The sequence below is a fragment of the Nomia melanderi genome, chromosome 14 (assembly GCF_051020985.1).
Source record: "Nomia melanderi isolate GNS246 chromosome 14, iyNomMela1, whole genome shotgun sequence".
Taxonomy (NCBI): Eukaryota; Metazoa; Arthropoda; class Insecta; order Hymenoptera; family Halictidae; genus Nomia; species Nomia melanderi.
This window is the reverse complement of record NC_135012.1, coordinates 99,832-126,631: the sequence shown is the minus strand read 5'-3', so window position 1 is coordinate 126,631 and position 26,800 is coordinate 99,832. Positions and strand designations below refer to the sequence as shown.

Genomic DNA, 26,800 nt, shown 5'->3' with positions numbered 1-26,800 from the left:
TCAGCGACATTTTTTCCGACGATCGATTCCGAGCTAGCTTTCCCTTCATCGGGAACGAGGGAAATTTGGGAAAGCTCGCCGACCCACTTTAGAAGTTGTTCCTTCAAAATCTTTGTTTTTTTTTTTGGTCTTCGGAGATTACCTCTATATTGAATTTTATGACGCTGTATTCGACGTTTGTGTAAATTATTGCCGTTTGAATTGTGTAGTCCGATTTTATTTGACGAAGCAATTATTCTGATGAATTAGTAATCTAGTAACCTTTGAACCTTATTTAAGTAAATCCTGTATTTTAATGGTTTACAAACTTTCAGCGTTCAATTCGCGAATCAAAGAACGAGGAATACTTAAAAATTCAAATTAAGGGATCCTTATTTCAGTTTCACGTTTGTTTTCGATAAAAAATTACGATTCCCTGTTAAATATCGATACACACTCGATAAACTACTTCATTTGTAAACACACCACGAAATTCCGAAGGCATTCACAGGAAAATCGAGCCATCACTGTCGGCGCCCACGAAAATATCGACGAGGCAGCGCCCAAATCGTCGGGTAGCTGCAAATCAACAATTTAACAGGAAATTCGAGTGTTGCGGCTTCGGCGATCACGGATGCCGGACCGGCCACGCCGCCGACCAGCAAATTAACGGCGAAACTTTTGAGTCCGCAATATTCATACCGGCGATAAATAGCGGGATTCGCGTTGACCGTATCTTCCGGCTGAAACTTGCGCAGTTCCCCGGTTAATGCTTTACAACGGTTCGCACTTGCCGCCGCACGCCCCGACCCAGCGCACATTTTACACGCCCTTCGAACTTTATGTTTCCAGCGTCGAGTCGAGTTGAGTCGGTGGTCACGCGGAAATCGCGGGGAAATTCTTGTGTTTTCACAGAATATCGACCTGGCGCGCTGTTTACTCACCTTTGGGCAAAATCGCAAAATTCGAGTATTCGCGCAACGAAAATTGAAGGTTGCCAATCTATTACAAAACAGTCTCTATACAAAATGATTTTCATTAGAAAAATAACAATTTTCGTGTACCATTTTACTATCTACAATTTGGAAGAAATGCAACAAAATTGTCCATTCTATTGCAAGTGGAAATTTTATTTGAAGATAATACAATGGTAATAGCAAAATAGTTGTTTGCTTTGATCCGTGGGTAATGAATAACATCGATGATTGTTAAATTAGTCTAGAAATCGTCATCACTACGCCAAAAATTCTAGATACTACAGTACTTTTGTCCGAAGCATTCCTTTGTATCACTCGTACTTTTCAAGTTATTGAGTTTCGCCGAGAAAAGTGACGTTCGCTGACGGACTTTTGTTCTTCCAGAATTACTATGCAAATGAAAGTGGTATAAACGATAGGTTATACGAGGAAAGTTGGAGCTGCACTTAAGGACTGTGAATGGCCGTCCGCCGCGGCGGCACCGTGAAATCGATCTGTACCGCGGAATACGAAACACCGAGACGTTCCGCAAATAATGGTGAGCAAGAAGACTGTGCGGGTCATCGCTTCCGGTTCGAGATTGAACTTGCATTCGTCCGCGGTTCGGTTTTGCACGGTTTTTCTGGCCGAGAAATATTTCACTTTTGGACGAAGGAAATGTCTAGTAGTATTTTCACGTGGAACTTTTGCATTGCGAGTTTCATATTATAGATTAGTCATCTTATATTGCAGAGGAATTCAATTAAATTGCGTATTATACGTTTTAGACGCTAATTTTGTGTTATATTAATTACTACTCTAGTGATTTTAGAAAATTTTACTGAACCAAATTACTGTTATCGATAGCATTTGAGCTGTACAATGGGTTATACGGAATCCATAGTATGCAGAGGGAAAACCGACAATTCCTCTATTATTATTACAATGACTACTCAACAACATTCAATTAGTATTAACATCAATACTTAGGTACACTTCACGAAGACCCAAAATTCCCAAACATCAGAATAACACTCATTCCAGTCAACTTATATTCCTAAGAAAATCTATTGAAACCACGAAAATACTGAATAGAACTAAATTAAACCAATCTAAAATAAATTTCCATAATATATAACTAAAGAAACACGTAACTATTCAATTAAAATTCACTTCGCTTCATAGTTATTGTCAATTACGCTTTATTTTCGCCTGTGGGCGTCAACGATGCACCGAAATGAAATTTCCAAAGCGCCTGTAACCGGCGACAGTAGCCAAGGGGTGAACAATCCTGAAACGAATCGTCGCTTCCGCGAATCAATGAATCCTCGATCCCCAGGGCGAGGGACTTCCGGCGCAATTAGTTTAAAAGCTTCTGAAAATACTGAATCAACGGGGAGAAATATACGGGATCAGGTGGTAAATCGAAAAAAGTTTTCCCGCGGTGAGAGCCTGTCGACTGCAGGATCCATGGCCGCCGAGAACCACACGGAACATCTGGTACATGGCGCCGGCCCATCAGGTAGTCGATTCGAATTTCTTGCTGCTTACCACACCCTCGCCGCGACATTCTTTCTCTTTTTACCTCGCCGTCTGCGACAACGCCGCGGAGAAAATCCCGGAGATTTTCCTGGATTTCTAGGAACCACGGAATCGAACCGTTCGGAAACTTCGAGACGCGCGTCGATCGCGGGAGCGTCGAGCGTGTTAAACGCAGCACCGCGCTTCCTCGTTTAATCCAATCCCGCGAATAAACCCGTTCTCGCGGAACAGTTTTTTCGCCATTCGTCTCGCGTTTCTTGTTTTGTTAACTCTCCTCCTTTTTTACCCGCTTCCCACGAGTTTGTTTGCCGATACGGGAGAGAGTTCCTTTGGTGTTGATCGTCACGTTTAGAGTTGTTGTGCTTTCAATTGTTCGTTGTATTTTCATTTCGGTTCATTTATAGTATAACTGGAGATTCATGATCGATGAATCTTTTTTGGATTGAGCAGTCCCTCTGCGGACGAATGTCGATATTTCCACCAGATGAAAATTTCATATTTGAAAGACTAAGTCGACGAATGATTTGATTACTAAAGAGATCAGTACGTAGTTTCCTTTCTTGTATATTAATTAAACAATTGATAGGTAATTCAACTTCATCTGCTGAAGGTTTCGTATGTTTTATAGAATCTCCGTCCGCAAAGGGTTAATATTATTGAGTCTTTAAGTTAATATAGTTCTAATATGGAATTGTGAAATTGTAAATTGGAGTTTCTTTTCTTGGTTACGAAGGTATGAATATGTACGAGGAGATTAGAATTTTCTATTGGAGAATCTTCGGTTGAACTTTCACGGTTTAATCATTTCGAAAGCACTTTCGAAGGTTATTAGGCGGAATGAACAATTGAAACGTCATTAATTAAGGGCCGAGAGGGATGTGGCGGGGGATGGAGTGCAATTTAGGAAATTGCAAGGCAAGCGTCGGTTGTATTTTTCGTTTATGAGATTACTAAGCGGCACGAAGATAAATTAGAGCAATTTCCGGTCGCAATACAACTAAAAGCATTCTTGGACCTTTTCTTAAAAGCTTCCTTCGGTTTCATTAAATATTGTTTCTAAAGCCGGCTCTACGAGACTGCTCTTTCGTGACCAGCGCCGAACACTTTATTATTGATACACGGCTCGGATCAGGCGAGCTAGTTTAAACATTTCTTCTAGAGACGAACTTTGCTGAACGTTTAACGCGTCGCGCTGAAATCTGAGAAATAAAACAGAGTATACGGTATATTCGATTGTATTTCAATCTATTCTCAACGTTACCGTGTTTAAAACATTCAAAACGAAAGCGAATTCCATGAATTGTATTAAAACACCGAATTTCACCGGGCTTAACGATTTAGAGCTACGAATAATCATGGGATTGTTCCGATGAAATGTTTATGATGAAAAAAAATACATCGATATCCGTTGAGGACGGGAGTTGTTACACATTTTTTTAAATATTGAGATTTCCCGTGACAGCTGACGGCAGAGGAAACCGGAGCGACAGTGAAATATCGGGAAGCGACATTTTTCGAAAATGTTGGATTTTTTGACGTCGACGAGTTTTTACGAGCCAACGAACCTTCGATACACTCGTACATTTGTGTATCTCTAAATGTCGTACACATACGATTTCATATTCCGACTTTTCGCGAACGGTAGCGTTGAATGCTTCGAGTGAGTCAGTGATAATTTATTCACGTCGGAATAACAAAATAATCTTGCAACTGTTCAATGAAAATAGAACAGATTAAAACTGACATATACAAAAATCTCTTCTTCTCTTAACCTATCGACCTTGTAAATAATTAAGTTCTTAACAGATTAGAATCTTATTGAAACTAGATTTACGAAACCCCCTAATCTGACGGATACTGAATTCTTTAAACATTGTTTAGTAACAATTTAAACTCTGATTTCGAAGCTACAATTATCGCGATTTATATTGACAAACACATAGTTTTCTAGAAGCAATAGAAGAGATTCAACTATGAGATTAACCAAGAACAATTAGAATAAAGTGCAAATCAAACGTCTAATCTACTAATACGCTACGGATCATTATAAAAATTCTCGAGAACATAACAAATACACCTTTGTTATAATGAAAAGAATTCCCATTGATTCACGACGAATACGCACACACTAAAAAAAATCACCGTTCAATCACGGCAAGTGCACCTCGAACAACCGAAAAAATTGCCATTCCTCGTCAAATATGCTCGCAGAACGAACCAGTTAAAAGCTTGATCAACGCCGACTCCGACATTCACCGAGCAGATTCCCAACGCACAAAAGATCCCCCTAATAAATTCCATTTCGTTCCCATGGATCCACCGCGGCCACTCCTACCGCGGCGAAACAATTAAAAAAAAGAGTCTCGCTTTCCGCGATCCGCGAGAGTTCCATCGACAGCGGCGACACGGCCGGAAATAACTTTCCTGAATAAGCGGATCCGATTCCGGCGCGGGGTAGCCGGGATCGATCCACGATTTTTCCGGCGAGCTGCGTGCCCGATAATTGAATAATCCGTCGACCGCAATCAGGTAATTGCGTGACTAACGGCGGCGGTGGGCCGCGATCAACATCAAATTTCATTGGGCGGCATTTAACGAGGCTTACCGGCAGGATTATTCAAATTTCCGTTTGTCCGGGGCGAGGTAACCGTCGGCCGACCGGGAAACGGCCGTGGGAGGAGGATTTCGCCGCGAGCCCGAGCGCAAATAAAAGAAAATCCCGTTGCCGGCTGGCGAGACCGATAGGACGGAAGGAACAGAAGGATGGACTTTGATTAAATTGCTTCGGCGCGCCGGCAAGAAATGGCGTGAAGGAGCCGGAGGTTCTCTAGGAACCGGGGCCCGAAAGAAACTAGAAACATGGCAACTGAAAGGAAAAAACAATAGGGGCGGCGGAGGAGGAACCGTTTCTTTTCACTGCGAACAGAAGAGATCGTTTTATTCGAGGATACTGGAGAGAGTGGGGTATCAGTGGTTCGATGACTGTTTGAAACGGTTGGGTGTATTCTCATAATAACGTGGTTATATAAGTAATTGAAGAATCAATTTTCCTTGGTGCTTGATTAATTTTTAATATACTTAATCTTAGACTTTTAGCAAAACTTTTAGCGAAATGATCTATTTCGTGGAAGATAGTGGATTTCACGCTTGTATTCGAGATTACTTGGCGAGTTTTCGCGTGAAACGCATCAGGAGAAAAACGAACGTTCGTTAATTATTCCAGAGACACTTGAAACGTCGTTGCACCCCGCAGAGCGAAGAATTACGCGATTATGCGGGTCATAATCCAGTGTCTGCGGCATTTATTACGCGAACGACGGCTGGACGCCGCATTCCGCGGGAACCAGAGAGTTCTGCTTGCGTCTCGGCGAGCTCACAATCCCGCTGACATTACAATTATGCAGCTTTCGGTGCACTTAATTTGGACTCTGGTTAATAAAATTCGAATTCGCAAACGAAATTCTACCGGCGACGCACGGGTTTAGAAAAATTGTTTCATATTTCGCGACGTATCCGCGTTCCACTCTGTGTCTGACCATCGCATCCCATTTCTACGTAATTTTCACACGAACGAACCTCTGAAAAATTTCGTAAATATATGTCGAAAACGCGAAGTCCCCTACAAAGAATATTCCACGTTTCCAAATAATTTTTCATGCGAATTAAGAAATACCCGTACCATATTTTGAATTATCCTTTCACGAGAATAATTTATTCTACACTCCTATATTCTTCAATACATATCACAGGAATTCCACGTTCTCATTCATTTCTCTATGAAAAAATTCTCCTTAACTCTTTGCACTCGGAAGCTTTTCACTAAAAACATTTGACATTTTCTGATGAGACATAGACGACACCATTGGAAACGAAGTAATGAGAAACACGTGAATTAAGAAATAAAGCTATTTTATATAAATATTTCACATATCGATGCATTATGAAAAACTTAATATTATATTTAACAGTTTGTAATTTTGTTATATTAAATAAAATAACTGAGGGTCACCGCTCGAGTGCAAAGGGTTAACTTCGTTGTCCCTAGAAGCGACGCAGAATATAACCTTTCGATGCCCAAAGACGAATCAATTATTCCGTTATAGACGCATTCACGCCCGAAATGAACGTCAATAGTTAATAATATTATAATACGTTTCCGCGTAAACACATTGAAATTCGATTTCCATTTGCCGCGGACACAGCGCAGCGGCCGGCGACGTAACAATTACCGCATTATCGCGCGACAGTCGAACGAGTCGGACACGTGAAAAATCGTCGGGACACTAAACGCGCTAAATCGAGCCGGCGGCCGCTGACCGTCGTCGCCCGCAGCCCTTCGATAAACAACCGAATTATTAAACGGGCCATTTAACCGCCTAACAAATTTCAAACAGCGGTAGCGCGGCTTAATCGAGCGTCCCGTCCGACTTCAATCAGCCGGCGATTACACTGGCACGCAGTCGCATTATTCAGTTAATCATCGGTCGCGCGATTTACTGTATTTCATTCCGCTTCTAATTTGTCTTTTCATTAGATCGCGTAATCACGGCCCCCTATGGCGAGCCGGGCCGTCTCTAATATTCAACTCCGCTATCAACAATTGATTCCGGTAATTACCATAATCACCCGTGCTATCGCGATATCCTCAAGTCGGTAAACGCCGCGTTAATTCGGTGGACCGAGCGCGTTAGCGAAACGTTATTTTCTCGCGGACACGTCCCTCGGACGACCCGTGTAAACCTGTCAATTACGCATCGGCAATCGCGTTACCCGAGATTATCCGAAATTTAATCTAACTAATATTCCTATTACGCGATCCATACGTTATAATGAATTGTATACTCGTGTTGACGACAGCATTATTCGGTATCGACGAATGTTCGATGTTTCCGTTAAGTCAGCCACTGTTCAACAAATCGAATGTTTCCTCGCTATTCCCACTTGTCACGGATGAAGTTTCAAAATTTAAACCATGCTTCTGTTACGTGTGCGATAGATTGTTATAAACCGTATTCGATACGTACAAATTATACTCGTGTTTAGAAATATTCAATACTCATTAATTCAATATTAACGAACGTTCAATATTTTTTCTAAATCAAGCTCTATATATTAAATCGAGTCGAACGAGGCTCATTATTTTCACTCATCACATATGAATTCTTCAATTCCCGCAACGGACGTCCCGAATTCGTAGACCGAGCCCCGTCCAATTAAAACACTGAATTAATTCCCGTTCTTCCGCCATTAGCCGGGACACGTATCGCGTTCCGACGCGGGAATAATATTATCGACGGCTCGCGGTCCTGCCGGCCAGATCAAACACGGAATTCTATTTGCGATCCGGCTATTATATTTGCATCGAAGCAAAGAGCAAAGTCTCGCCGCGCGCCAGTTTCATTTATTCCGGAAGTTCCGCGGGCTTCCGGTCGATCTCGCTTGTTAAAAGTTAATACGACCCGGTTCCCCGCGTGTTTATTTTCAATCCCTTTTTTCCTTGAGCCCTGACCTCTATTTATTTCACTCGACAGCGAAGCTTCCCGCGACTGCCGCGCCATCCGCGGTGTGTCTTCGCCGGAGTTTCTCGGAGAGAGAGCGAGGCGCGCGTTCCGCGAGCGGAATTTTAAGCGGGCAGATCCAGGAAATTAGGAAGATTTGATCAGTCGGCACCCGAATTACAAATAACCTCATTATCGTGGCGAAGGCGCGCGCGCGGCCGCCGCCGACGAGACGCGCGCGATTTATACTGCCGAATTTCCTTTTCACCCGGCGGGACGCGCGTGCTCGGTCGCGGCAAGGTCGTTAGGAGACGTAAATCGAGCCTGGCTAGCACTTAAGCAATCTCGTCTGGGGAAACCTACGGGTTTTTTCATGGCCTCAAGAGAAAGTTGTTCCACGCTTTCAACAAGGGTTCATGTGTTTCGACAGATTTTTCTGGCTGGTTTGCTTGAATGTTTTTGTAGGTGAGAATACTGGTTGGGTCTTGGTTGTTAATCGGTGTTTGAAGTTCATAGTTTTTGGAGGATCTATCAGGCGAAGGGATTGGAAAGATTAGAGGTTGTTAGAGAGGTTGGAGATATAGGATGAACCTATTGAATTGTTTGCGACCACTGATTTTGTTATTCGACTGCAGCATAGGATAGTGGAATTATCTTGGCTCATGCGTGTTGATTATATTGATTTCGGAATTCAATGGGAAAGCAATTGAATTGAGATTTGATATTAAAATTCTTGAGGTCTGAAGTGTCCGCAAGTAGTATGGCACGCGTGTGGTCAGGCGATAAGTGAATACTGAATTCGATAGCGTTTGAGTGAAAATGTTTTGAAATGGATTAATTGTTTTTGCATGAAGTGCCCTCGAGTGGAATAATCAATGAATAATCTGAAAATACGAGGAACGAAATACATGGTTGAAGTATCTACAGGTAGAATTATCCACGAATGTTGCGTCACGTTCGTTAGCTTGAGCTCAATTGAACTTAATTGGAAATCTATGGACAGGCATAAACTACTCTGGTGTACCGACAAGTAGAATCACCCACGAATGGTCAGGCACGTTCATTTACTTGAGCTCCATTAGATTTAATTGGAAATCTACTAACGTAACCTGCAGAAATATAGGCGAACGGTTGGACGGGTTGGTTCAATTGATTTCAATTACACTCGATACATTTCCAGATCCACACTGACAAACATGTTACTTAAACTGAGATCACTCAGTAAACTTTGGACTTCAAGTTACACGAGTACTGTTAAACACAACAAAACTTGCAACTATTAACAGACATCAACTACATATTCCACTAAACGAACTCGTAAAACACTCCAATTAAACACAGTCCCACTTCTACACCCAATTTCACTTACTACAACTTTAATTATCCGCAACATGATTCACACAAATATCCCAAATTTCCAAAATTCCCATTCACAAAATCCTCATTACTCGCGAATCATTCTACCAAACATCCCAGTAATCCATACCATCGCGTTCTCGAAACGTCTATCAACAATAAAACCCTCATCTTCGAAAAATCCACAATGAACCGATAAAACGACGCGCTCCGCCATTCCACCCCATTACCGCAACAAAGGCGCGCTATTACTAAACACACAATATTATTTCCGCAATTACCGTGGCAGCCGGCGCAAAAGATATTCCGTGTGCTCCCTGTGTCCCTGTGCGCCACGGGAAACCATATTTTCGCGAACGAGATGTGGAGCGCTGAAATATTCGCCCTACAGTCGGATAAATGTTTCTCTACTGTCGTACTCGACTTCATCCTTCATTGCACCGGCTCGGCGTTCTCTCTCTCTTTCTCTCTCTCTTTCTCTCTATCTCCTGATATATTCTGGATTAATGCAAACGGCTAATGTTATGTTAATGTTCGTCGCGACGGTATTAGCGGTCCTTCCACGGAATACTGTAAATACGGAGCAGAATAATCCCGGTGTTAACCGGTTCCTCGCTGCGACCTCGAAGATGGCAGGCGAATCCGAGCTTTCTTTCCGACTTAACCACTTGCTTCCCCCGCCCTCCGCTCATAGGGTGAAGGACGAGCGGGGGGAGGAAGGGCGAACGGAGGGAAGTAGATAAGAAGAGCTCAGACCGGCGGTCGGAGAATGAAATTGAACTGCGCACTATTTCTAGCCGCATCTTTGAAATTCTTATCGGTACTTTAGCGCTCGGATAAGCATTTTTTCGGCAGTTTATGTTTGAGTCAAACGGAGAGTTGGGGATTTGAGTTTGTTACAGGGTGTTGGTGTTTGCTGTATGGTTGGAATTGATTGTAATTTGGGTTGTTAACGGGTTCGTGAACTGTTTGCAGAAGATAATGAACTGTTTATTTGTAAATTTTCGAGGACAAACTTTTTAGAGGATATTGTTGACGGCGGGAATGTTGGTAGAAGGTTAATTGTAATTTAGATTGATAGCACTTTATTGGACATATGTAAATAATTGTGTCTGGGTGGAGAGTGTTCATAAATAGACAGAATGTGCCAGGCATGATCGGACACATACCAGTTGTGAAAATTGTGTATGCGTAACAGCTCCGGCTCGAAGTACCAGAAAATGATACATTACGGTCGACGCTTGGTCGCGACTCGAATGGTTTCGCGATTTTACGCTGACCGTACGCGTGATGCCCGCCAAATTAATCTTGGGCACCTGGATCCGTCGGTGGAGCAGTGGTCGCGTCTTCGCGTTACGTTTTGTTCGAATCGAGATTTTAGTAAACGAGTCCTTGAATCCGGCACGATGATTCGAGTGTGATTTCGAGTGGTTGTCGCGTGAGTTGTGAACGAGTCTTTCGTGTGACTGTAGTTTTCGAACGTGGTACGTAAACTCTTGGAAGTGAACTGTTCTTGTTGAATGCGGCAAGTGTACTATCCTTCGTCGGAGCTCTTGCACCCACAAGTCAACTTTTTTACCCCTCCTTCGGATGTTTTTAGAAGGGGATGCTGACGGAGTGGGAACAAGAGATCGACGAAGTTTTGGATAAAAAATACATTTGGCAACAGCGGGAAAATCCCGCTACTTGACGAACGTGCAAGGGTGTACTCCGATGCGAGTACGCACCCTTGTCCGCAGGTAGTCCTCGCTGTTGCGCGTACATTCGGTGAGCCAGCGAAGGAAAACCCGTTACTTGGGCCCATGTGTACGTGCTTACCTAAGTACGGGCACGCACCCATGGCCGCGGGTAATCCTCGCCGTTGCGCGAGAATTCGTCTAGTTTATGACAGAGGCGATTTTTGTACGGGACAAAAAATGCGAGGCTGACCTGCACAAAGGCCGAAGTCGGGCCCCGGATCAACTGTCCCGAACGCTCGATCGTGTTTGCGCCCGTGTCATAAACCAGAGCTGTGTATCGACGTGCCGCGGTCCTCGGTATCCATAAGGGTCCCTTGTTCCGTGACGGAACAGAAATCGATCGTGTTTAATTGGGAACGTACAATCAATTGTTTCAGGTTGAAAGTATTTATGAGTAGAGTGTTCAATGAATGACCAGGCACGTTCGTTAAACTCGGTACAATTGGTCTGAATTAAATTTACAGTAACGTAGAAAAGTTTGGGACCAGGTGGGCTCTTGTAATTTATATACCTGCTGAAAAGCGTGCTTTGAAACATTGTAGGTAGTGTAAACACTGATGAAGTGTGCAGTATTTATTAAGTGATTGATTAAATTTTAAACATATATTGTTTCGCGTGTATGACCTGACAAATATGTCAAACCGAAAGCTTTTGAACGCTACTGCAGGCCAGAAGTGCTTGCAAGTAGAACGAACCCTGAATGGCACGACACGGTCATTACATCGAGATCGGCTCGATCCAATTGGACATATACAAACAAACATATTCAGGCTTGAAATGTTCGAAAGTAGAATTATCTACGAATGGCCAGACACGGTCATTATATCGAGAGATTCAGTTTAATTGGGAATATAGAAATTATTGAGCTCGGAATACCTATAAGTAGAAGAATCCGTAACTTGTCAGGCACGTGTATTAAATTCAATTCGACCGACGTTAATTGGAAAGCCAAAAATATTATTTCATGAAGGATTAACGAAGAATTAGTACGCCGCAATGGATCACGAATAATTCACATTGCTTCCACTGATATACATTTAATTATATTCCCACGAAATAATATTATTCTCCTTCGTTAATTAGTACCTTAGGCAGGGTTCTCAGAGATAGCGAATATAATACTATATAGCTCAACAAAATTCCACTGAGCCTAACATATATGTAATACATATAATTACTGTAAAATTCCTTACAAATTAAGCTGATTACCTTCCACAAATGGATATCATATTCCACCTAAAGAAGCACAACAGTTCCCTTTTGCTCGTTCTCATCCAACTCACAATAAACTACATTCATTCCTATAACAATCAAAATGTACGAAGTACAATTTGATTAATTAATATGAAATCATTATATTCCCACTTTTACCAAACTGTTATATAAAAAGTTCCAAGTGTCTCGATACAAATTATTCCACACTCGAATCACCCGAGAATCCTGAAAACCAGATCGAACCCTTCAAACCACAACCCAATGGCCTAATAAAAAACCGAGAAAAAACAGAAGAAACCTCCTGCAAAAGATAAAACAAGGAAAGAGGTGAACAGAAATTAAAAACACGGGCAGCAATTAACGCAACGAGGTTGCTCATCGAGCCGCGAAAACAATAAGCGCCAGACAAAAGGACAAGGCCCATTGTTCCGGGCGATTCTGAAATATACAATTAAACGTGGTCTTAATTCACGCGACAATTAACGTCAATTAAATTCGACCGGGCCCGCACGGAAACTGAACGGAATTAACGATTCCTCGGTGTAATTAACGCGGCGCGCGACACGAAATATTTATGCCGGACGTGTGCGGCCGCGTTTAATCACAGGAGACGAGGCAGAGGCTCGGTGTCCGGGCTTCCGGCGCGTTTGTTTTTAATGACTTACACGCCGCGATAACTTCAACGGTGAAAAGGCGGCCGACGAGAATCTTCAGCGCGGCCTGCGAGCTTGGAAATTTCGAATTTAATTCACTTAACCCAGTCAATTTGCGGGTTTCTCGCGGCAAGCATTATGATAAAATATCTTCTTCGGGAGTTGTAACCTCTCGCCCGATAAACTTCTCAACCGCTGGCGCGTTAACGCGGAAAAATTCGCTATTAGAACGCAACAACGCTGGCGTATTGTTAATCCCGTACTGAGCGAACCTGGAATTATGGCCACTCCCGCGGGACTGCCAGTTAGGTGAACGCTGGAGTTTTATTTAAAAAATCCGTTGGAATCGGTTCTACCGATTGGAATTGATGAAATTTCGAGCCGCAATTTTCTCGGGTGTATCGCGTGGCGCGGATTGTATCGATACGTACCGAAGGGAGACTTTACTCAAATGAACGACGTATAATTACAATTAGTAGAAAGAATATTCAAGCTATATTTGTGAAGCGTAGAATTGAATTTTCAATGGTAAATCTTCGACAGTAAATACAAACTAAAATATACATAGTTTACAACTCTAACCTGAATAATTTAATACTCTTCAACTTCATCAGTTTCCTATCTCCCAAACATTCCCAATACAATTAATCTCTATACCACCTTTTACATGTGACAATGCGATTCACTAACAAATACATTCCCTTATTCCAACTTCAATTCCCCGAAACTCCAACGAAATTAACCAATTAACTGTGTTCGACGAGTATACACGTCATCTTAAAACTCTTAATGGCGCTAACTCTTTCAATGATGGATTATTTACTTTTTGAGACAAACATGTAATTCTTCTTCGTTTCGCTTTAGTTTTTGGTTAGGATATATTTTAAGTGCATTTCACCTGCATTTAACGAGTATACACTTCATTATTTAATTTTATTGCTTGCACAAAGAGAGATTTTTCAAACTAAATTCCACACTTAACTGGTTAAACAAACTATCACACGATCGAGATTAAAGATAGCGCTAGAAAATCAAATAAACCACGAGGGTTAAAATTCCATCGCCACATCGTCAGCGAAACGTCGTTCGATCGGAACGGAAAATAGCAGATGAAAGTGGCAGCGGCTTTAAATCAGAAAGCGCCCGGTACCGGCGCGCGCGTTGATCGTATATATCGAGGCCGTGTATCGAGAGCTCGGGGAGGGGGGCGGTAACGGAGAGGCTCGTTACGTTCCTCGACAATTAATTACCCTTCGTAAAACTGCGGGACGCGGACGATTTGTCTTCATTGGAGAGGCGACTTATCAGGGTAGCACGGGTTTGCGATACGCTCCGAAGAAAGGGTGGCGACCGATAAAAGAAGGGCTGACGGGCGAAAATGAGGAAAAAGGATGGGAAGAGGACTCGACGAGAGGGACACGGCGGGGAGGTGGACGGGGAAGAGTAAATTTGCGAGGACGTAAAAAGGTGGCACCTTCGTCGTCCGCCATCCCCTATCGAATCATCCATCAATTGCTTTATAATATCGAGACGTCGTTTGTCAATCTTTTTCCTGGTGATCAAGCGCCTCGATATCGTGTACAGGTTGAATTTTTTTAACGCGTACGAAATAGGAGCATTTGCGATGCATGAGTGAAGGAATATATCATTGATAGTGAATTTCTTTCGTGAATTCATTTCAATTTTCAAATTTTGTATTAATAATGAATCTTTATAATGAATGGTATCTAGATTAGGTGATGGAATTGAAGAAATAGTTGCTCTATTCGTTTCACAAATATTTGAAATTGATTGGTTATCACAATTATGTACAGATAAGTGGAGGAATATATCATTGATAGAGAATTTCTTTCGTGAATTCATTTCAATTTTCAAATTTTGTATTAATAATGAATCTTTATAATGAATGGTATCTAGATTAGGAGATGGAACTGAAGAAATAGTTACTGTATTCGTTTCACAAATATTTGAAATTGATTGGTTATCACAATTATACACAAATAAATGCTATTATATTCGATAGATCTATTCTCTCTCTACAATGATTTTTCCATGCACTTTTACTTTCTCTGAATTCGATGCCAACTCCCAACCAAACTTGTACAAGCCATGTCGTGAAATATGTAGCCAGTGGCCGTTCTGGATGCGGCCCTGGAAACAGCTGCCAAGGAAACCACACGTCCTTCGGGAACTAATCGTTAACCGTTCACGTAGAAAATTGCTCGATCCTTTCTGTTGTTTTTCGGTGGCCGGCCGGTTTCGCGTGCAATTGCGTTAAACCCGACGACTCTGGTCCGTTTCCCCAGCGTTTCTTAAAATTTCATTTCGCCCCTAACTCCGACGAAATTCATTGGTGCCGCCGAGAATTCGATCTATGCTCTCTTCTCCGAGCTGTACATTTTGTAACGGTGCAGCTTGAACGTTACACGATCGATAAATATATCAGAGAAATATAAAACTAGTTGTCTATCGAATAAGAGACGCTCGTGTTTTGGAAAATGGAGCTCGAAGTGTTAATCGAACGAACGTAATTCGCGAATCGCGAAATAATTTCGAATGAGATCGCGCATGATTGTCGAGCACGAAATATCGACGCTGCACGTTGGTCCATAATGGGTTGTGCGTGACACGTTTCGCTTTAAAGTCTATTAACGTGTTAGTTGACACGAAACCATGACAATCGGTCAATTGGCTGTTTAATCACTTGCAGACCTGTCAGTCAGTACACCGCTGCGACCGATTGATGTTGGTGCTGACTGAACGTACGGTCGACCTTACGCTTCTCTGGTTGTACTATATTAAATTAGTGCACGTACCGGGTGTTTGCAAGAGTTTTCTATAGATTAGATTTGCTGGTAATCGGTATTATTCAAATTGAGAAAGAAAAGAACAGGATGATCGTACATTAAATACACCTCACTTGCCAAAATGGGGGAAAAGAGATGGCATAAATCGCATTAATTATATTATCACAAGAGAGATAATTACTAGATATTCCAATGAATATTTAATAACCAGTATACACATTTAAATTTCTAATAGCCTTTTATTATTCCACTTGACGACGGTAGCTCGCGAAGTCGATGAACCTCTGCAGTATATTAATACCAATAGATTGTCATACGCATAATAAATTGAAAAAGCCATAACGAACTGTTTACAGCAACAACACCATATTCCAGTATAACATTACATGATTTTCAATTCACAGATTGTTTCATAAACCGAAAATATATTTACCGAAACCGGCTGAATAATAAGCAGCTGAAAAACAACCCAATCGGGTGCAAACAAAAATACTCGAAAAATCAATACCAGCATTATTAAAAAGTTGCACAGTTTATAATTCATAAGTTGCTTCGTATGCCTCGAATAAAATCAACGAGCCAAAATAATCTACCCAGAAGATACAGAGATAACGAAACTTAGCTCAATATTAATCAATATTAATCAATATTAATTGAAATAACACAATGTCCAATTTACAAACTCCTTCTTCGTCCCAATCAATGAGAAAGCATCTAGCCGAAATCAAAAATCACCGGCAACCAATATTAATCAATAGCCGCCGCACAGAACCAGCGGAAAATTACACGATCCCGATTTCATCATCGTTAAATCACAGCGTGACGCGTATTTTTCCGGTGTCCCGTACGCAATCCCGTCGTCCCGGTTACCAACGGTATATTGCCGCGCGCCCGTAGACAGGAAAGTAATATCACAGAAGCGTGACGGTCCCGCGACTTCGGAACGATCTCTCGAACGTTTTCATTTAATGCCGGTCATTAGTCAACCCCCCCCTCCCCCCCCCCCCCCGGCGGAGTCAGCGCCATTGGAAATCACGGGTGAGGCCGCGTTTACATCACAGCTTTGCTACTGGCGAAGAGAGCGTTGATCATACCGTCGATAAAAGCTATTCAAGATGGCTTCCTTTGGTGCGTTTACAGTGGAGCTGCGGTAATCGCACGGTTTCGGTTGTTCGATCTTTATAGCGGATCCACTGAACATCTCGATAATCATCTCTGTGTGAGACGGGAATACGGAGATATCGCTTTTATGTGAAACTTTCTATAGCGACACAATGGCAATTAGTATCAATTAATCGAATCGAACTAAGGATTCGGTCGACGTTTCATATATACCGAATTACATTTCCTTCTTATTCTCGATTTGTGAAAGGGAGATTCGAAAATTCTTTTCTTAGGTTGTATATGACATTATTAATTTATTTAGTGTAAGTATGTAATGTTATATTATATGTATATTATAAGTATGTACTAATATTATATGAGAATGGATGTATAGATGAACGATGAACGCCTGTGCAATAGATGAATAAATGTTTAAGGCACTGGAATATTCTAGAATAATTAATTTTCTGTGATATTGATTTTGATATTTTAATGATGAGATAAATGGACCTAGGATATTCCAAGAGTGAGCGAAGTTAATTGACGAAAGGATGTTCTAGAAAGTGTGCCAGTGAGATGAATATATCCGTATATATTTATTGCAAGTCGTGTAGTAAGAATATTGTAAATGCAAATGAAATACTCTTACCCCTATACTTACATAATAATAATAGTATATACTACTATAGACAACATATTAATCAAAATTAATCAACACATTAAGTACGAAACTTCATTGCATCACCAATGTTTCAGTACATCCTTTTATTGCCAAAGAGAAGTGAATCCGATTCGCCTCATCCACCAATCGCAGCTTCAATGTAAACGCAGTCTAGATCAATCGCGGATCATCGTCAAGCCGATTTTCCAAGCGGGGATTCGTCGCTGTTGAAACGAAAACGGCGGCCGATGAGCGACTCGGATAATAAGGGCTCGTTAGCCGCGTCGGGGGGCGGAAAGAACGCGCGGCGGGTTGTTCGCGTTTTCCGGCCAACGTTTTTTTCCAGGCCGATGGCGTTTTCGTTCCCGCGAGCGCCGGGCTGCGGGATCAGCTTTTTAAAATGCCGGTAATTTCCATTTTTAACGAGCCACAATGGATATTCCGGGATTTATTTTCGTCGTCCGCCCGCCCTCGCCGCGATCGGAGGTCGTAGAAGGGAAATTAATCGCGCGAAACCGCTGGAAAAACCGTCGGCGGATTTTTCTAATCGGGAAAAAGTGGAGGCACGCTGGGACCCGAAAATCTTCATGGCGGAATGTATCATTGATTGAAATCCTTGAAATCATTGATTAACAATAGACTTACGGACACTTGTTCTACACTTTATTGTGTCCTTCCTAGAAGACATGTTTGTTTACGTAGCTTAGTGTTTAAAGAACAGATCACAATCGACTTATATAGTCACCAAGTAATGTTTAAAAAATGTAATATCTGTGAAATTGAGGGGGTCCGTAGATTCAGCGTTAAAAGTTTAACAGCTGATTTGTTAACTTTTGTTCGAAACAAGCTTCTGCGTAATTTCGAGTAGGGAGAAGTTATAATAAATTCAATAGAATATAATGAAGTATTATTCGCTCATTATTTTCATTCAATATCTTAATCTTCGCGATTTCAGAAATTTTGTGAACGTGATTCGACCCGATACTTTTCCGGCTTTCCACACGGCTCTAGGAAAAAGCAGAGGAAAGTCGGGAAACGAATGTAGTGCACGGTTTTCGTAACGAAGCCCGGTAAATTGGTCAATAATTAGAAGCGGCCTGTAAACTCATCAACCGTGTTTCATCTCTCGCGAGGCGTCCACGACAAGGAGAGATGGGTATTAAGTATCGCGAGAATTATAGCTTCATCAAATTAGAAGGGAATTACGAAGTTTGTGTATTGAAGTTTCTTAGTTGAATCAGGAAGTTGTTGGTTGGAAAGTTGCGCCTGCCCGGTGATACTTTCTTTTTTTAATTGGGAACGAAGGGTCCGGGAATTCATTGTATCGAACGGCAGGTGATTTTGCGGAGGAAAGTGGAATTGGGTGCTAGGGAAGTTTGTTTTAAGTTTCCAAGGAATCCCGTTTGAAAATTTGTATTGGTTGCGAGTGGATTTATGAGCTCTACTCGCGTGTCTCACTAATGTTGACTTGTTCCACTTGTCTCACTCAAGAGGCAGGTGAAACCTCATTTTAGGAAGATTCATTATCAACAATGTCCAGCCTGCAAATTAACATCTTTCGACTAGAATAGATTGTTCTAAAAATATCCCAATCAATCAAGAAACTCAAACTTAAATGATCATTCAGAATCAGACGATTCAGAAACAAACACGAAATCTCAATCCTTGTTAACAACCAACCATAGAATCCCACCGAACTCCATCAAAGCACAACAGAAAGAAATCCCAAAAATACTATCTCGAATCATCTTTCAGCAGATCAAGCCTACTCACAGCTCAGATTAAAGAGACAGGAATCGCGGTGGAATAAGCCACACGGGCTCGACAACGCAGACGTGTACGAAGAAATCTAGGAGCGGCCGAGTTGCGTGTGTGTGTGTGCGTGGAGAAGGGAGAAAAACGAGAAATGGAAGGAGAAGAGAAAGGATGGAGGAAGACACGGGGCAAACGGAAACACGTAGACGCGACCAAGAGAAGAAATAAAAGTTGAAAGGTGGGGCCGAGCGGGCGAGCGAGACGAGACGGCAAGGGAAATAAAAAGAAATTGTCATCGTCCGGGTGGTTGCAACCACCCTTGTAACCATACCCCTTCCCCCGCCAACTCCTCCCCCCACCCGAGCTTTCCTCAGTCCCGCTTTACAGCCACTGTCATTTGTTTTTACGTTCGTTCCATGTCGTTCCTGAAAATCCTTCGCCTGTCGCGAGCGCCATTCAAGCCCCCTTCCCACGAGCTGCGAGATTTTTCGCCGCGCGCCCCCTGCCCGCGACGCGTGCGTGAGTTCCTCTGTTTCGCGAACTTCGAAACGCACCACGGCAATCTCGAAAATTTCCTTTCTTACAGTCTCAAAATAAAAAGAACTCACGCAGCTAACCGAAAATCCCCTGTTCCTGGGAGGAGAGTATTCACCGGTTTCTTTGGAGTTTCTCGGTCTCGCGGGCTGGGAGAAGTTTGATGGGAACGGGGTATTCCTGCGGTTGTTGTCGGAGTTTTTGAGCATTTGATTTATGGTTTGTTTGAGAGGTGATTGGAACTTTTGGGAACGATTGGCTTTATCTTTGCTGATTCTTTTATGAAGCTATTCGGTTTTCAATGAAAATCTGCTCACTCTGTTGATTATGTAATAAATAGAAAAATAACATTGTGTATTAAGAGTAAAGATATACTATTTTCATCGTAGATTATTTAATTATTCAAGCTGTTTTCAAGATTTCTAGAAATACCAACCCTTACGAGCCATAAATCAGCCCTTTGCGAACAAATGTCGACATTCTAAGATAAAACTTTTATATTTAAAATACCAATTTGCAAACAAACATAGGCATTCAATATCTAATCTGGCGGAATCTGCAGGTTTTCTATACTTTACAGAATCTTCGTCCGCAAACGGTTAACATAGAACATCCAACATACATTTCTACACGCCGGTAATTTCCGGTCCAAGACTGGTTGATGCCATCTACCGAGCGCGTATTAATAACGGCGCAGTGTTTTTCGAAATCGGTCGAAAACTTCCTCCGGCGCCGTGTGTCGAGATTAACTCCGCATCGACGGAAACCAAAGTTTTCGTTCCTAGAGAGGGAAACATTGTTCCTACTCGAACGTTTTGACTGAAGGAAGGGGCGGTTATATCAACGAGAAGAGGAGGGAGGCAGTGTGTCTTCTTTTGGGGCGAATTCGCAGTTCTCGTTGATAATCAGAGATTTTCGAGGGAACGCGCCAGAGAGAGAGAGAGAGACAGGGAGAGAGTGACAGAGAGAGAGAGAGAGAGAAGGTGATTGAGGATCTCGGAGAGTCCGGATAAAGGTTTCCTGCTTAAAGTTTCCACGAAAAACTTTCGAAGAAAATAAAGGAGAAAGTTCGAGCTTATTCCCGAGGAGGGAGAGAAAGAGAGGGAGGGAAGAGCAAGCGAGACAGAGGTGGCACGGAGGTGATAAAGACAGTATCGCGTATTAATTTCGCCCGACTATTTAATTAGCAGGGGCCTAAGTAGAGGAGATAAGAGTTTAATGAATACAGATAGCCTTGTAATCCTAACAGTTTTCTTCTTCTCTTCTTATCTGACTCTTTCCCGTGACTCTTTGTTCCTTCGAGGAACAATGGGACGGTCTAAGCGCCTTCGCGCACGAAAAAAAGCCGCTGTTGCCATGGGGACGAAGGATTTCCCGTTTTAAGCTGCCCGGGACCTTTTTTTCTTGCGTTTAATGCCGGATTACACGGCGAATTGGAGTTTATTATTCGATCGGATGACAAAGGGCTTCGTGTCTTCAGGGTTTGTCTATATATACGGGGCGTTGTTTCGTTCGGGGGTAGATGATTTCGAAAAGTAGAATTTAGGAAGCTAATACTTTACCATTACTTTCACTTTTGTACGTGAATATTTCGTAAATAAATACTTCCATAAACGAAAGAGAAAACAATATATCAACCCTTTACGATCGACACATTTTTCTAGTGACAGTACCAACTAGTCGAAGTAAATATTTTCAAAATTATTTTTCTATAGATGGTTTATAATAAATATATAGATATTAAAACTTTGTCGAAGTTAATGTGTTGTTTGAATACAAATTCAATCATAAAATAACACTGTACTCGGCAAAAAGAACCGATTAAAACAAATGTTAAATGTTGTAGCAGCGCCGATCGCAAAGGGTTAAATCAACGTTGAAAATCGGTCAATTGACCGGTCGTTTATCGTTAAATGGTAAATGCTGAAGGTTTACTCACGAGCTGTAAGGTTCGCCGGCTTCACGATCTTCGGGCACACCCTGAAGAGTCCCAGCTTGAATCGCACACTCACGACGTTCGCATAACTACGCGGCAGATAAGGAAGATTCAGCTTCTCCTCGGTGTGAAGCCAGGCGGGTCCTAAAAGGGCGGTGCTGAGGGCAGCCAGCGCCGCGATCCCGCAGACCACACCGCACCTGGTCAATCTGATACCGCCAGGTCCGCCCGAGCAACACATCTTTCGTCTCTGTGATTCTCGGCTTCCTTCAGGATGACATTCTCTCGTCGCGCGAGTAATCACCTCGCCGATTTCAACAGTCCCCGCCTTTCATTTCGACCGAACGATTCCCTCGAACTTCGACACATTATCCTACGCCCTTTGCTTACGAGTTCGCGGCGCCCCCGTTCATCAGAATGTTCTTTGTCCCCTGGTCCAGCGCTGATTGCGATCGTTGCTGCGTGCGAATCGGGCTAGGGGTCCTCGAACACCGAGTACCACGACATCCTGAATCAAGGGAAAAAGGAATTACTGTAAGGTAAAAGGTAGCAGTGATCGATTTGGTGTCAGTAGTTGATCATTCTTCAGGAAAACGTGAAACAAGGTTTTTTGAAGCAATCTTTTGATGAAGCCGCGATATGCTGTAACATCTATGACTCAAATCTGAAGTACTTTTACCTGAATTAAATTGTTTATCGCAGAAACTAATAATTTGTTCCATTGATTTGTTGTATATTGTCACAGTGGTTTTAGATGAGGAAGAAATTCGTTTCAAAGGATCAACTTCTGACGCAGGTATTGAATTTTCGAAAATGTAACGTTTGAATAATTCTATTAAACTTATTTTGTCCTTCGACAGTCAGTTTTCAGAATCTACTGTTATCTAGTAGGTAAAGCAGTGTCAACAATAACGTAACAGATATATTTTCCTACATGAATATAGAATCACAAGAAAAATGTTGAAGTACAAACGCGTGCGAAATGTATGTGTACAGTTTTCCATAAAAATATCTTCTCATTTTTAATACCGTATTTTTGAGAACCACAAATATTTGATTATTCCATAGATAGGGTCCTAAAGCGCAGCCTTATACTGAAATTTTTATTCTAAATAACGATTGACCATTTTTCTTTGTTTCGCGTGGCCCAGAGCTCGGAATGCATAATAAGAGCTACGGCTGATGTCCTATAGTGGTTCCAATATTTGAATATGCATAAGACCGGCCTCAAGTTGCCAACTATGTTTTTTTACCATCCTACTCCACTACTTTTAGATAACAGCAACTTAATTCAATATCCATCTTCCTTTCGGAACTAAATAATTTATTAACGATACCTAAACTCCCTTCCTCAATTTTCCCTAATCCCTTTGATCCTAATAAAAAATCCCTCTAATCTCTTAATTTCTACTTTAAAATTAAAACTAAAACTTTCTTTGTTTCGCAGTAATTGATGTTCCGAAACCATTAAATATCCAAAATGATTTTGAAAATTACTTGAATATTACAATAAATATCCGAAGGAACTGAAAATAATCTTACAATTTTCATAGGAATTAGAATTGAATTGTATTAAAGCCTTTTCTCAACATTTTTCATTCAACATTGACATTACTTTGCCAGGCAAATTTCCAAATTAAATTCCGAGGTGCATTACGAGCGCAATGTAAATGGTCGCGCGCGATGATCGAGTGAGACACATTAACATGCTCATAATACTGCGCGTATCGATTGTTCCCTCGCATCCACTCTCGATGTTCACCGAGGATACAGAGAGTACACCTTAGGCCTGTGGCTATTTGTCAGTCGACCGGCGATACCGTCGTCCTTGTTCGATGAAAGGGGAATAATCCGGCCACGATAAGCGAGTTATCGTCGTGCCGTCCAGTTTGACTTTATCGCCTCCCGCTCGGGAATTCTCGTGTCCGTCGCGTGCCGTCACGGTTTAATTCGCAACGAGTATATAGCTCCGACCGCGCGGATTTCTCGCGATGAAATGGAACTTCGTATCGTGGATAAATAATTGATCGCAGGCAACCAGTCTCCACGCTTGTTTCTTCGCTAACTTGTTGAGCGAAGGCTTCCTTAACTCGTTTACCATTGATATTCCGTTAGTCCGAATTTTTGGGGAGAATACTAATTTCTTCGAAGCGTTAGTACTATAGTTTAATATAGTAATTAGTTTCTAAAGAAGTATTGAAGAATTTTCTGATTAGAATTAAATATTCGATGAATTAGTTTCGATTGTAACGGGTTAATGAAGGTGAGAATGTTGAAATTAGAGAAATTGCTGAAAGCTTTTTGGTGGGAAATGATTTTTTATTCAGATGTTAGTAGATAAATGCTAATAATTGATTTTAATGAATAATTCTAATATTATAGACAAGACATAAGGAAGTACTTGGACAATAAATTAGTTTCTGCAGTCATATGATACTGAAATTATACATTTTAATCAGATCTCCCGGAAAGTTCGGGAACGCAATATTCATGGAACAGTTTTCCCGCGAACGAATGTTAATTTCAACGTCAGATTTTTCCGGATCGAGCGAGACGCATAATTAGAATTCACCGTGAAAATTTCGGTCCGATCGAGTAACCACCGTGAAAGCGGAAAGTATCGAAGATATTGACGAGGCTGTACCAACAGATGGAACTTATAATTCAAGTTAAGTAACTCGTTCGCATTATTAAAACTCGTGTCCAACTTTTTCACAGTCGCCCGGCGAAGTTTTATAACGAATTCCAAAGTACAATCGAAATCTGCAATTTAAAGTTAACAGGAAACTTGTATTCCGTGCCTCTTTATCAGATACAAGTCTGATGGATATAAATTGCGTTCCTCGCCCCGTGCCCTCTTCCTTTCCACGTGAAACTGCTATAGATATTGTGAACTTTGCTCTGCAATATGCTCGCTCCTTTGAAAAATTTATTTACCTAATTAATATAATTATATTATTTGAAAAAATCCTTTGATATTCGACATGAGAAATAAAAATTGTTCTTATTACCATATCTTTTAAAAAATATTGTAAGAACTCGAGTATCTAATGTAATATGAAATAAATATAATAGTATAAGTTTTACTGCATGATAATAAATAAAAGAAATATAATGTGAACTAAAATTCTAATTTTCTCTGTGAAATATTAAGGATTCCCATTGTAATGAATGAAATAATTGAAAAAGAATCTGACCGTACGCTTTGAAAGCACAAACCGAGGGAAAATTAGAATTCTGGCACAGTACTATTTTCCACACTGTCACCGGGACAGACAAAGAATACAGGAACCGGTTGTTTACCGGATCAGAAACGTCGCTGAGCTAGTTTTATTGATGCCGGTGTCGGACCAGCGGATGTTCCAACACGAACGCGCGCGAAATTCGCTGCCTGCGAAACAGATCAGTCCGACAACGGCCCGGCCAGATGAAAAAGAGAATGGAAAACCGCCGTGTGAATTTGTTTTAAATGGCCAACGGCGCTAACGATCGCGGCGAACCACTTCATGACTGACATATGCACGATAGATCCTCTTTCATTCTTATACTGGTCGCTTCATATTATTTCATCGCATTCTATCTTTGAATTTATTATTGAATGCTTGAAAAATTGAATAATTCTAGCGATGACAGTTTGGAACGCCAGATAATTCAAACTTTAAATAATTAAAATTGCAAACAGCTCAAACGACAAATAGTTACGTCAAGTTCACAAGTCAAACGTTAAATAGTTCAAACATTAGATACTTTCATCATTCAATATTCCACACATTGAATATATTAATCATCAAACATTTCAAAAATCAAATATTCCAAGCATTTCAAACATCAAACACTTCAACCTTCAAACTTAAATAGTTCAAACATTAGATACCTCAACCATTCAATATTCCAAACATAAAATATCTTAAATACTCAACATTTCGAACATAAAAAACGTCAAAAATCGAATATCCCAAGCACCGAACACTTCAACCCCTAAACTCTTCAACCCCCAACAAACCCCCCAACCCTGACTTACCCAAACCACCTGCCTCCAATTCCCGCAAAACAAAACATCCACCTTACAACCCGGTTACACGGAAGCAACTCCGTCCCAAGGAGCCCCTGAAGCCTGTTTTGCGAACGCAGAAGAGTATAAACCTCCCGTAAAACCGTTCCTCGTCACCGGTCCCGCGATATGAGGTGGTGGTCGCGATAGCTAAACACGCCGGTCCGACGGACAACTCGTATCCCGCCGGCAGTTCGCGTAATTTTACGATACAATGAAATCGCGGATCGCGAGCGCGCAAACTGACCTGCCGTTTCAACGACGTTCGGCTAGCGTGGGCGGCAAGTATAAAGCTTTTTCGAAATGGGCGCGACGCGTGGCATCGTAAACGGGAATTTACTTCCGCAAGAATATTTCCGGTCTTCGTAAATACAGGCCGCGCGCACACGAGAGAGAGGAGAGAGGGAGAGAAAGGGCTGACTCGCAGCCGTCGCGCGAATTTCACCCCACGGCAAGTTTACAACGTTCGCTCGTTCTAAGCAGCTGTGCCGCGGGACTCATTGAAATCCACGGATTTTCGGAAGTTGCGCCTCGCAAATTGTCCTACCGCCATTGCCACCGGCGACTGTCTCGCTCTCTCTACCGATCGACAATTCTCTCCTATTCTCTCTGTTCCAGTTTTTTTTACTTTTCACGTCTTCTCCCTGGTTTGCGCTTCGTTTTACCGGTGTCTTCTTGCGTCGTCGTTTCCCGTGTTCCTTTTATCTTCGTTCTGTATCTTTATCTCAGTCACTGTTTCTGTCTTCTGTTTCACACTGTTGTTTCTCTTTAATTCACTGTAACTCTCGTCATTTCACTCGTCTCTTGTCAATCTTATGTTCTCTGTATTCTTCTACTACTGCTGCTTGGTTTTTGGCTTTCCAATCATTTCTCTATATTTTCCTTTTCCTACGTTTCGTTTTTGTAACTTCCCCTCGTTTCGTCGTCTTCTGAAATCTCGAGTTTTCTTATTTTTCAATACTCTTTCTAATTGTTCTGTTTGTCTTCGCGTTTCCTCTGTTTTTTCTCTGTTAC

The 26,800-nt window shown here is 41.7% G+C and overlaps 1 protein-coding gene across 3 annotated transcripts in view; it reads right to left on the bottom strand.

Moving 5' to 3' along the window:
* LOC116429275 (uncharacterized) overlaps positions 1-26,800 on the bottom strand; it is a 230,344-nt gene that overhangs the window by 189,923 nt on the left and 13,621 nt on the right. For all 3 annotated transcript variants that reach the window (XM_031982059.2, XM_031982052.2, XM_031982044.2), the window contains exon 2: positions 21,739-22,243. In XM_031982059.2, coding sequence (XP_031837919.1) covers positions 21,739-21,976 — 238 coding nt within the window. In that variant the 5' untranslated portion in view covers positions 21,977-22,243. The remainder of the gene's footprint in view (positions 1-21,738; positions 22,244-26,800) is intronic.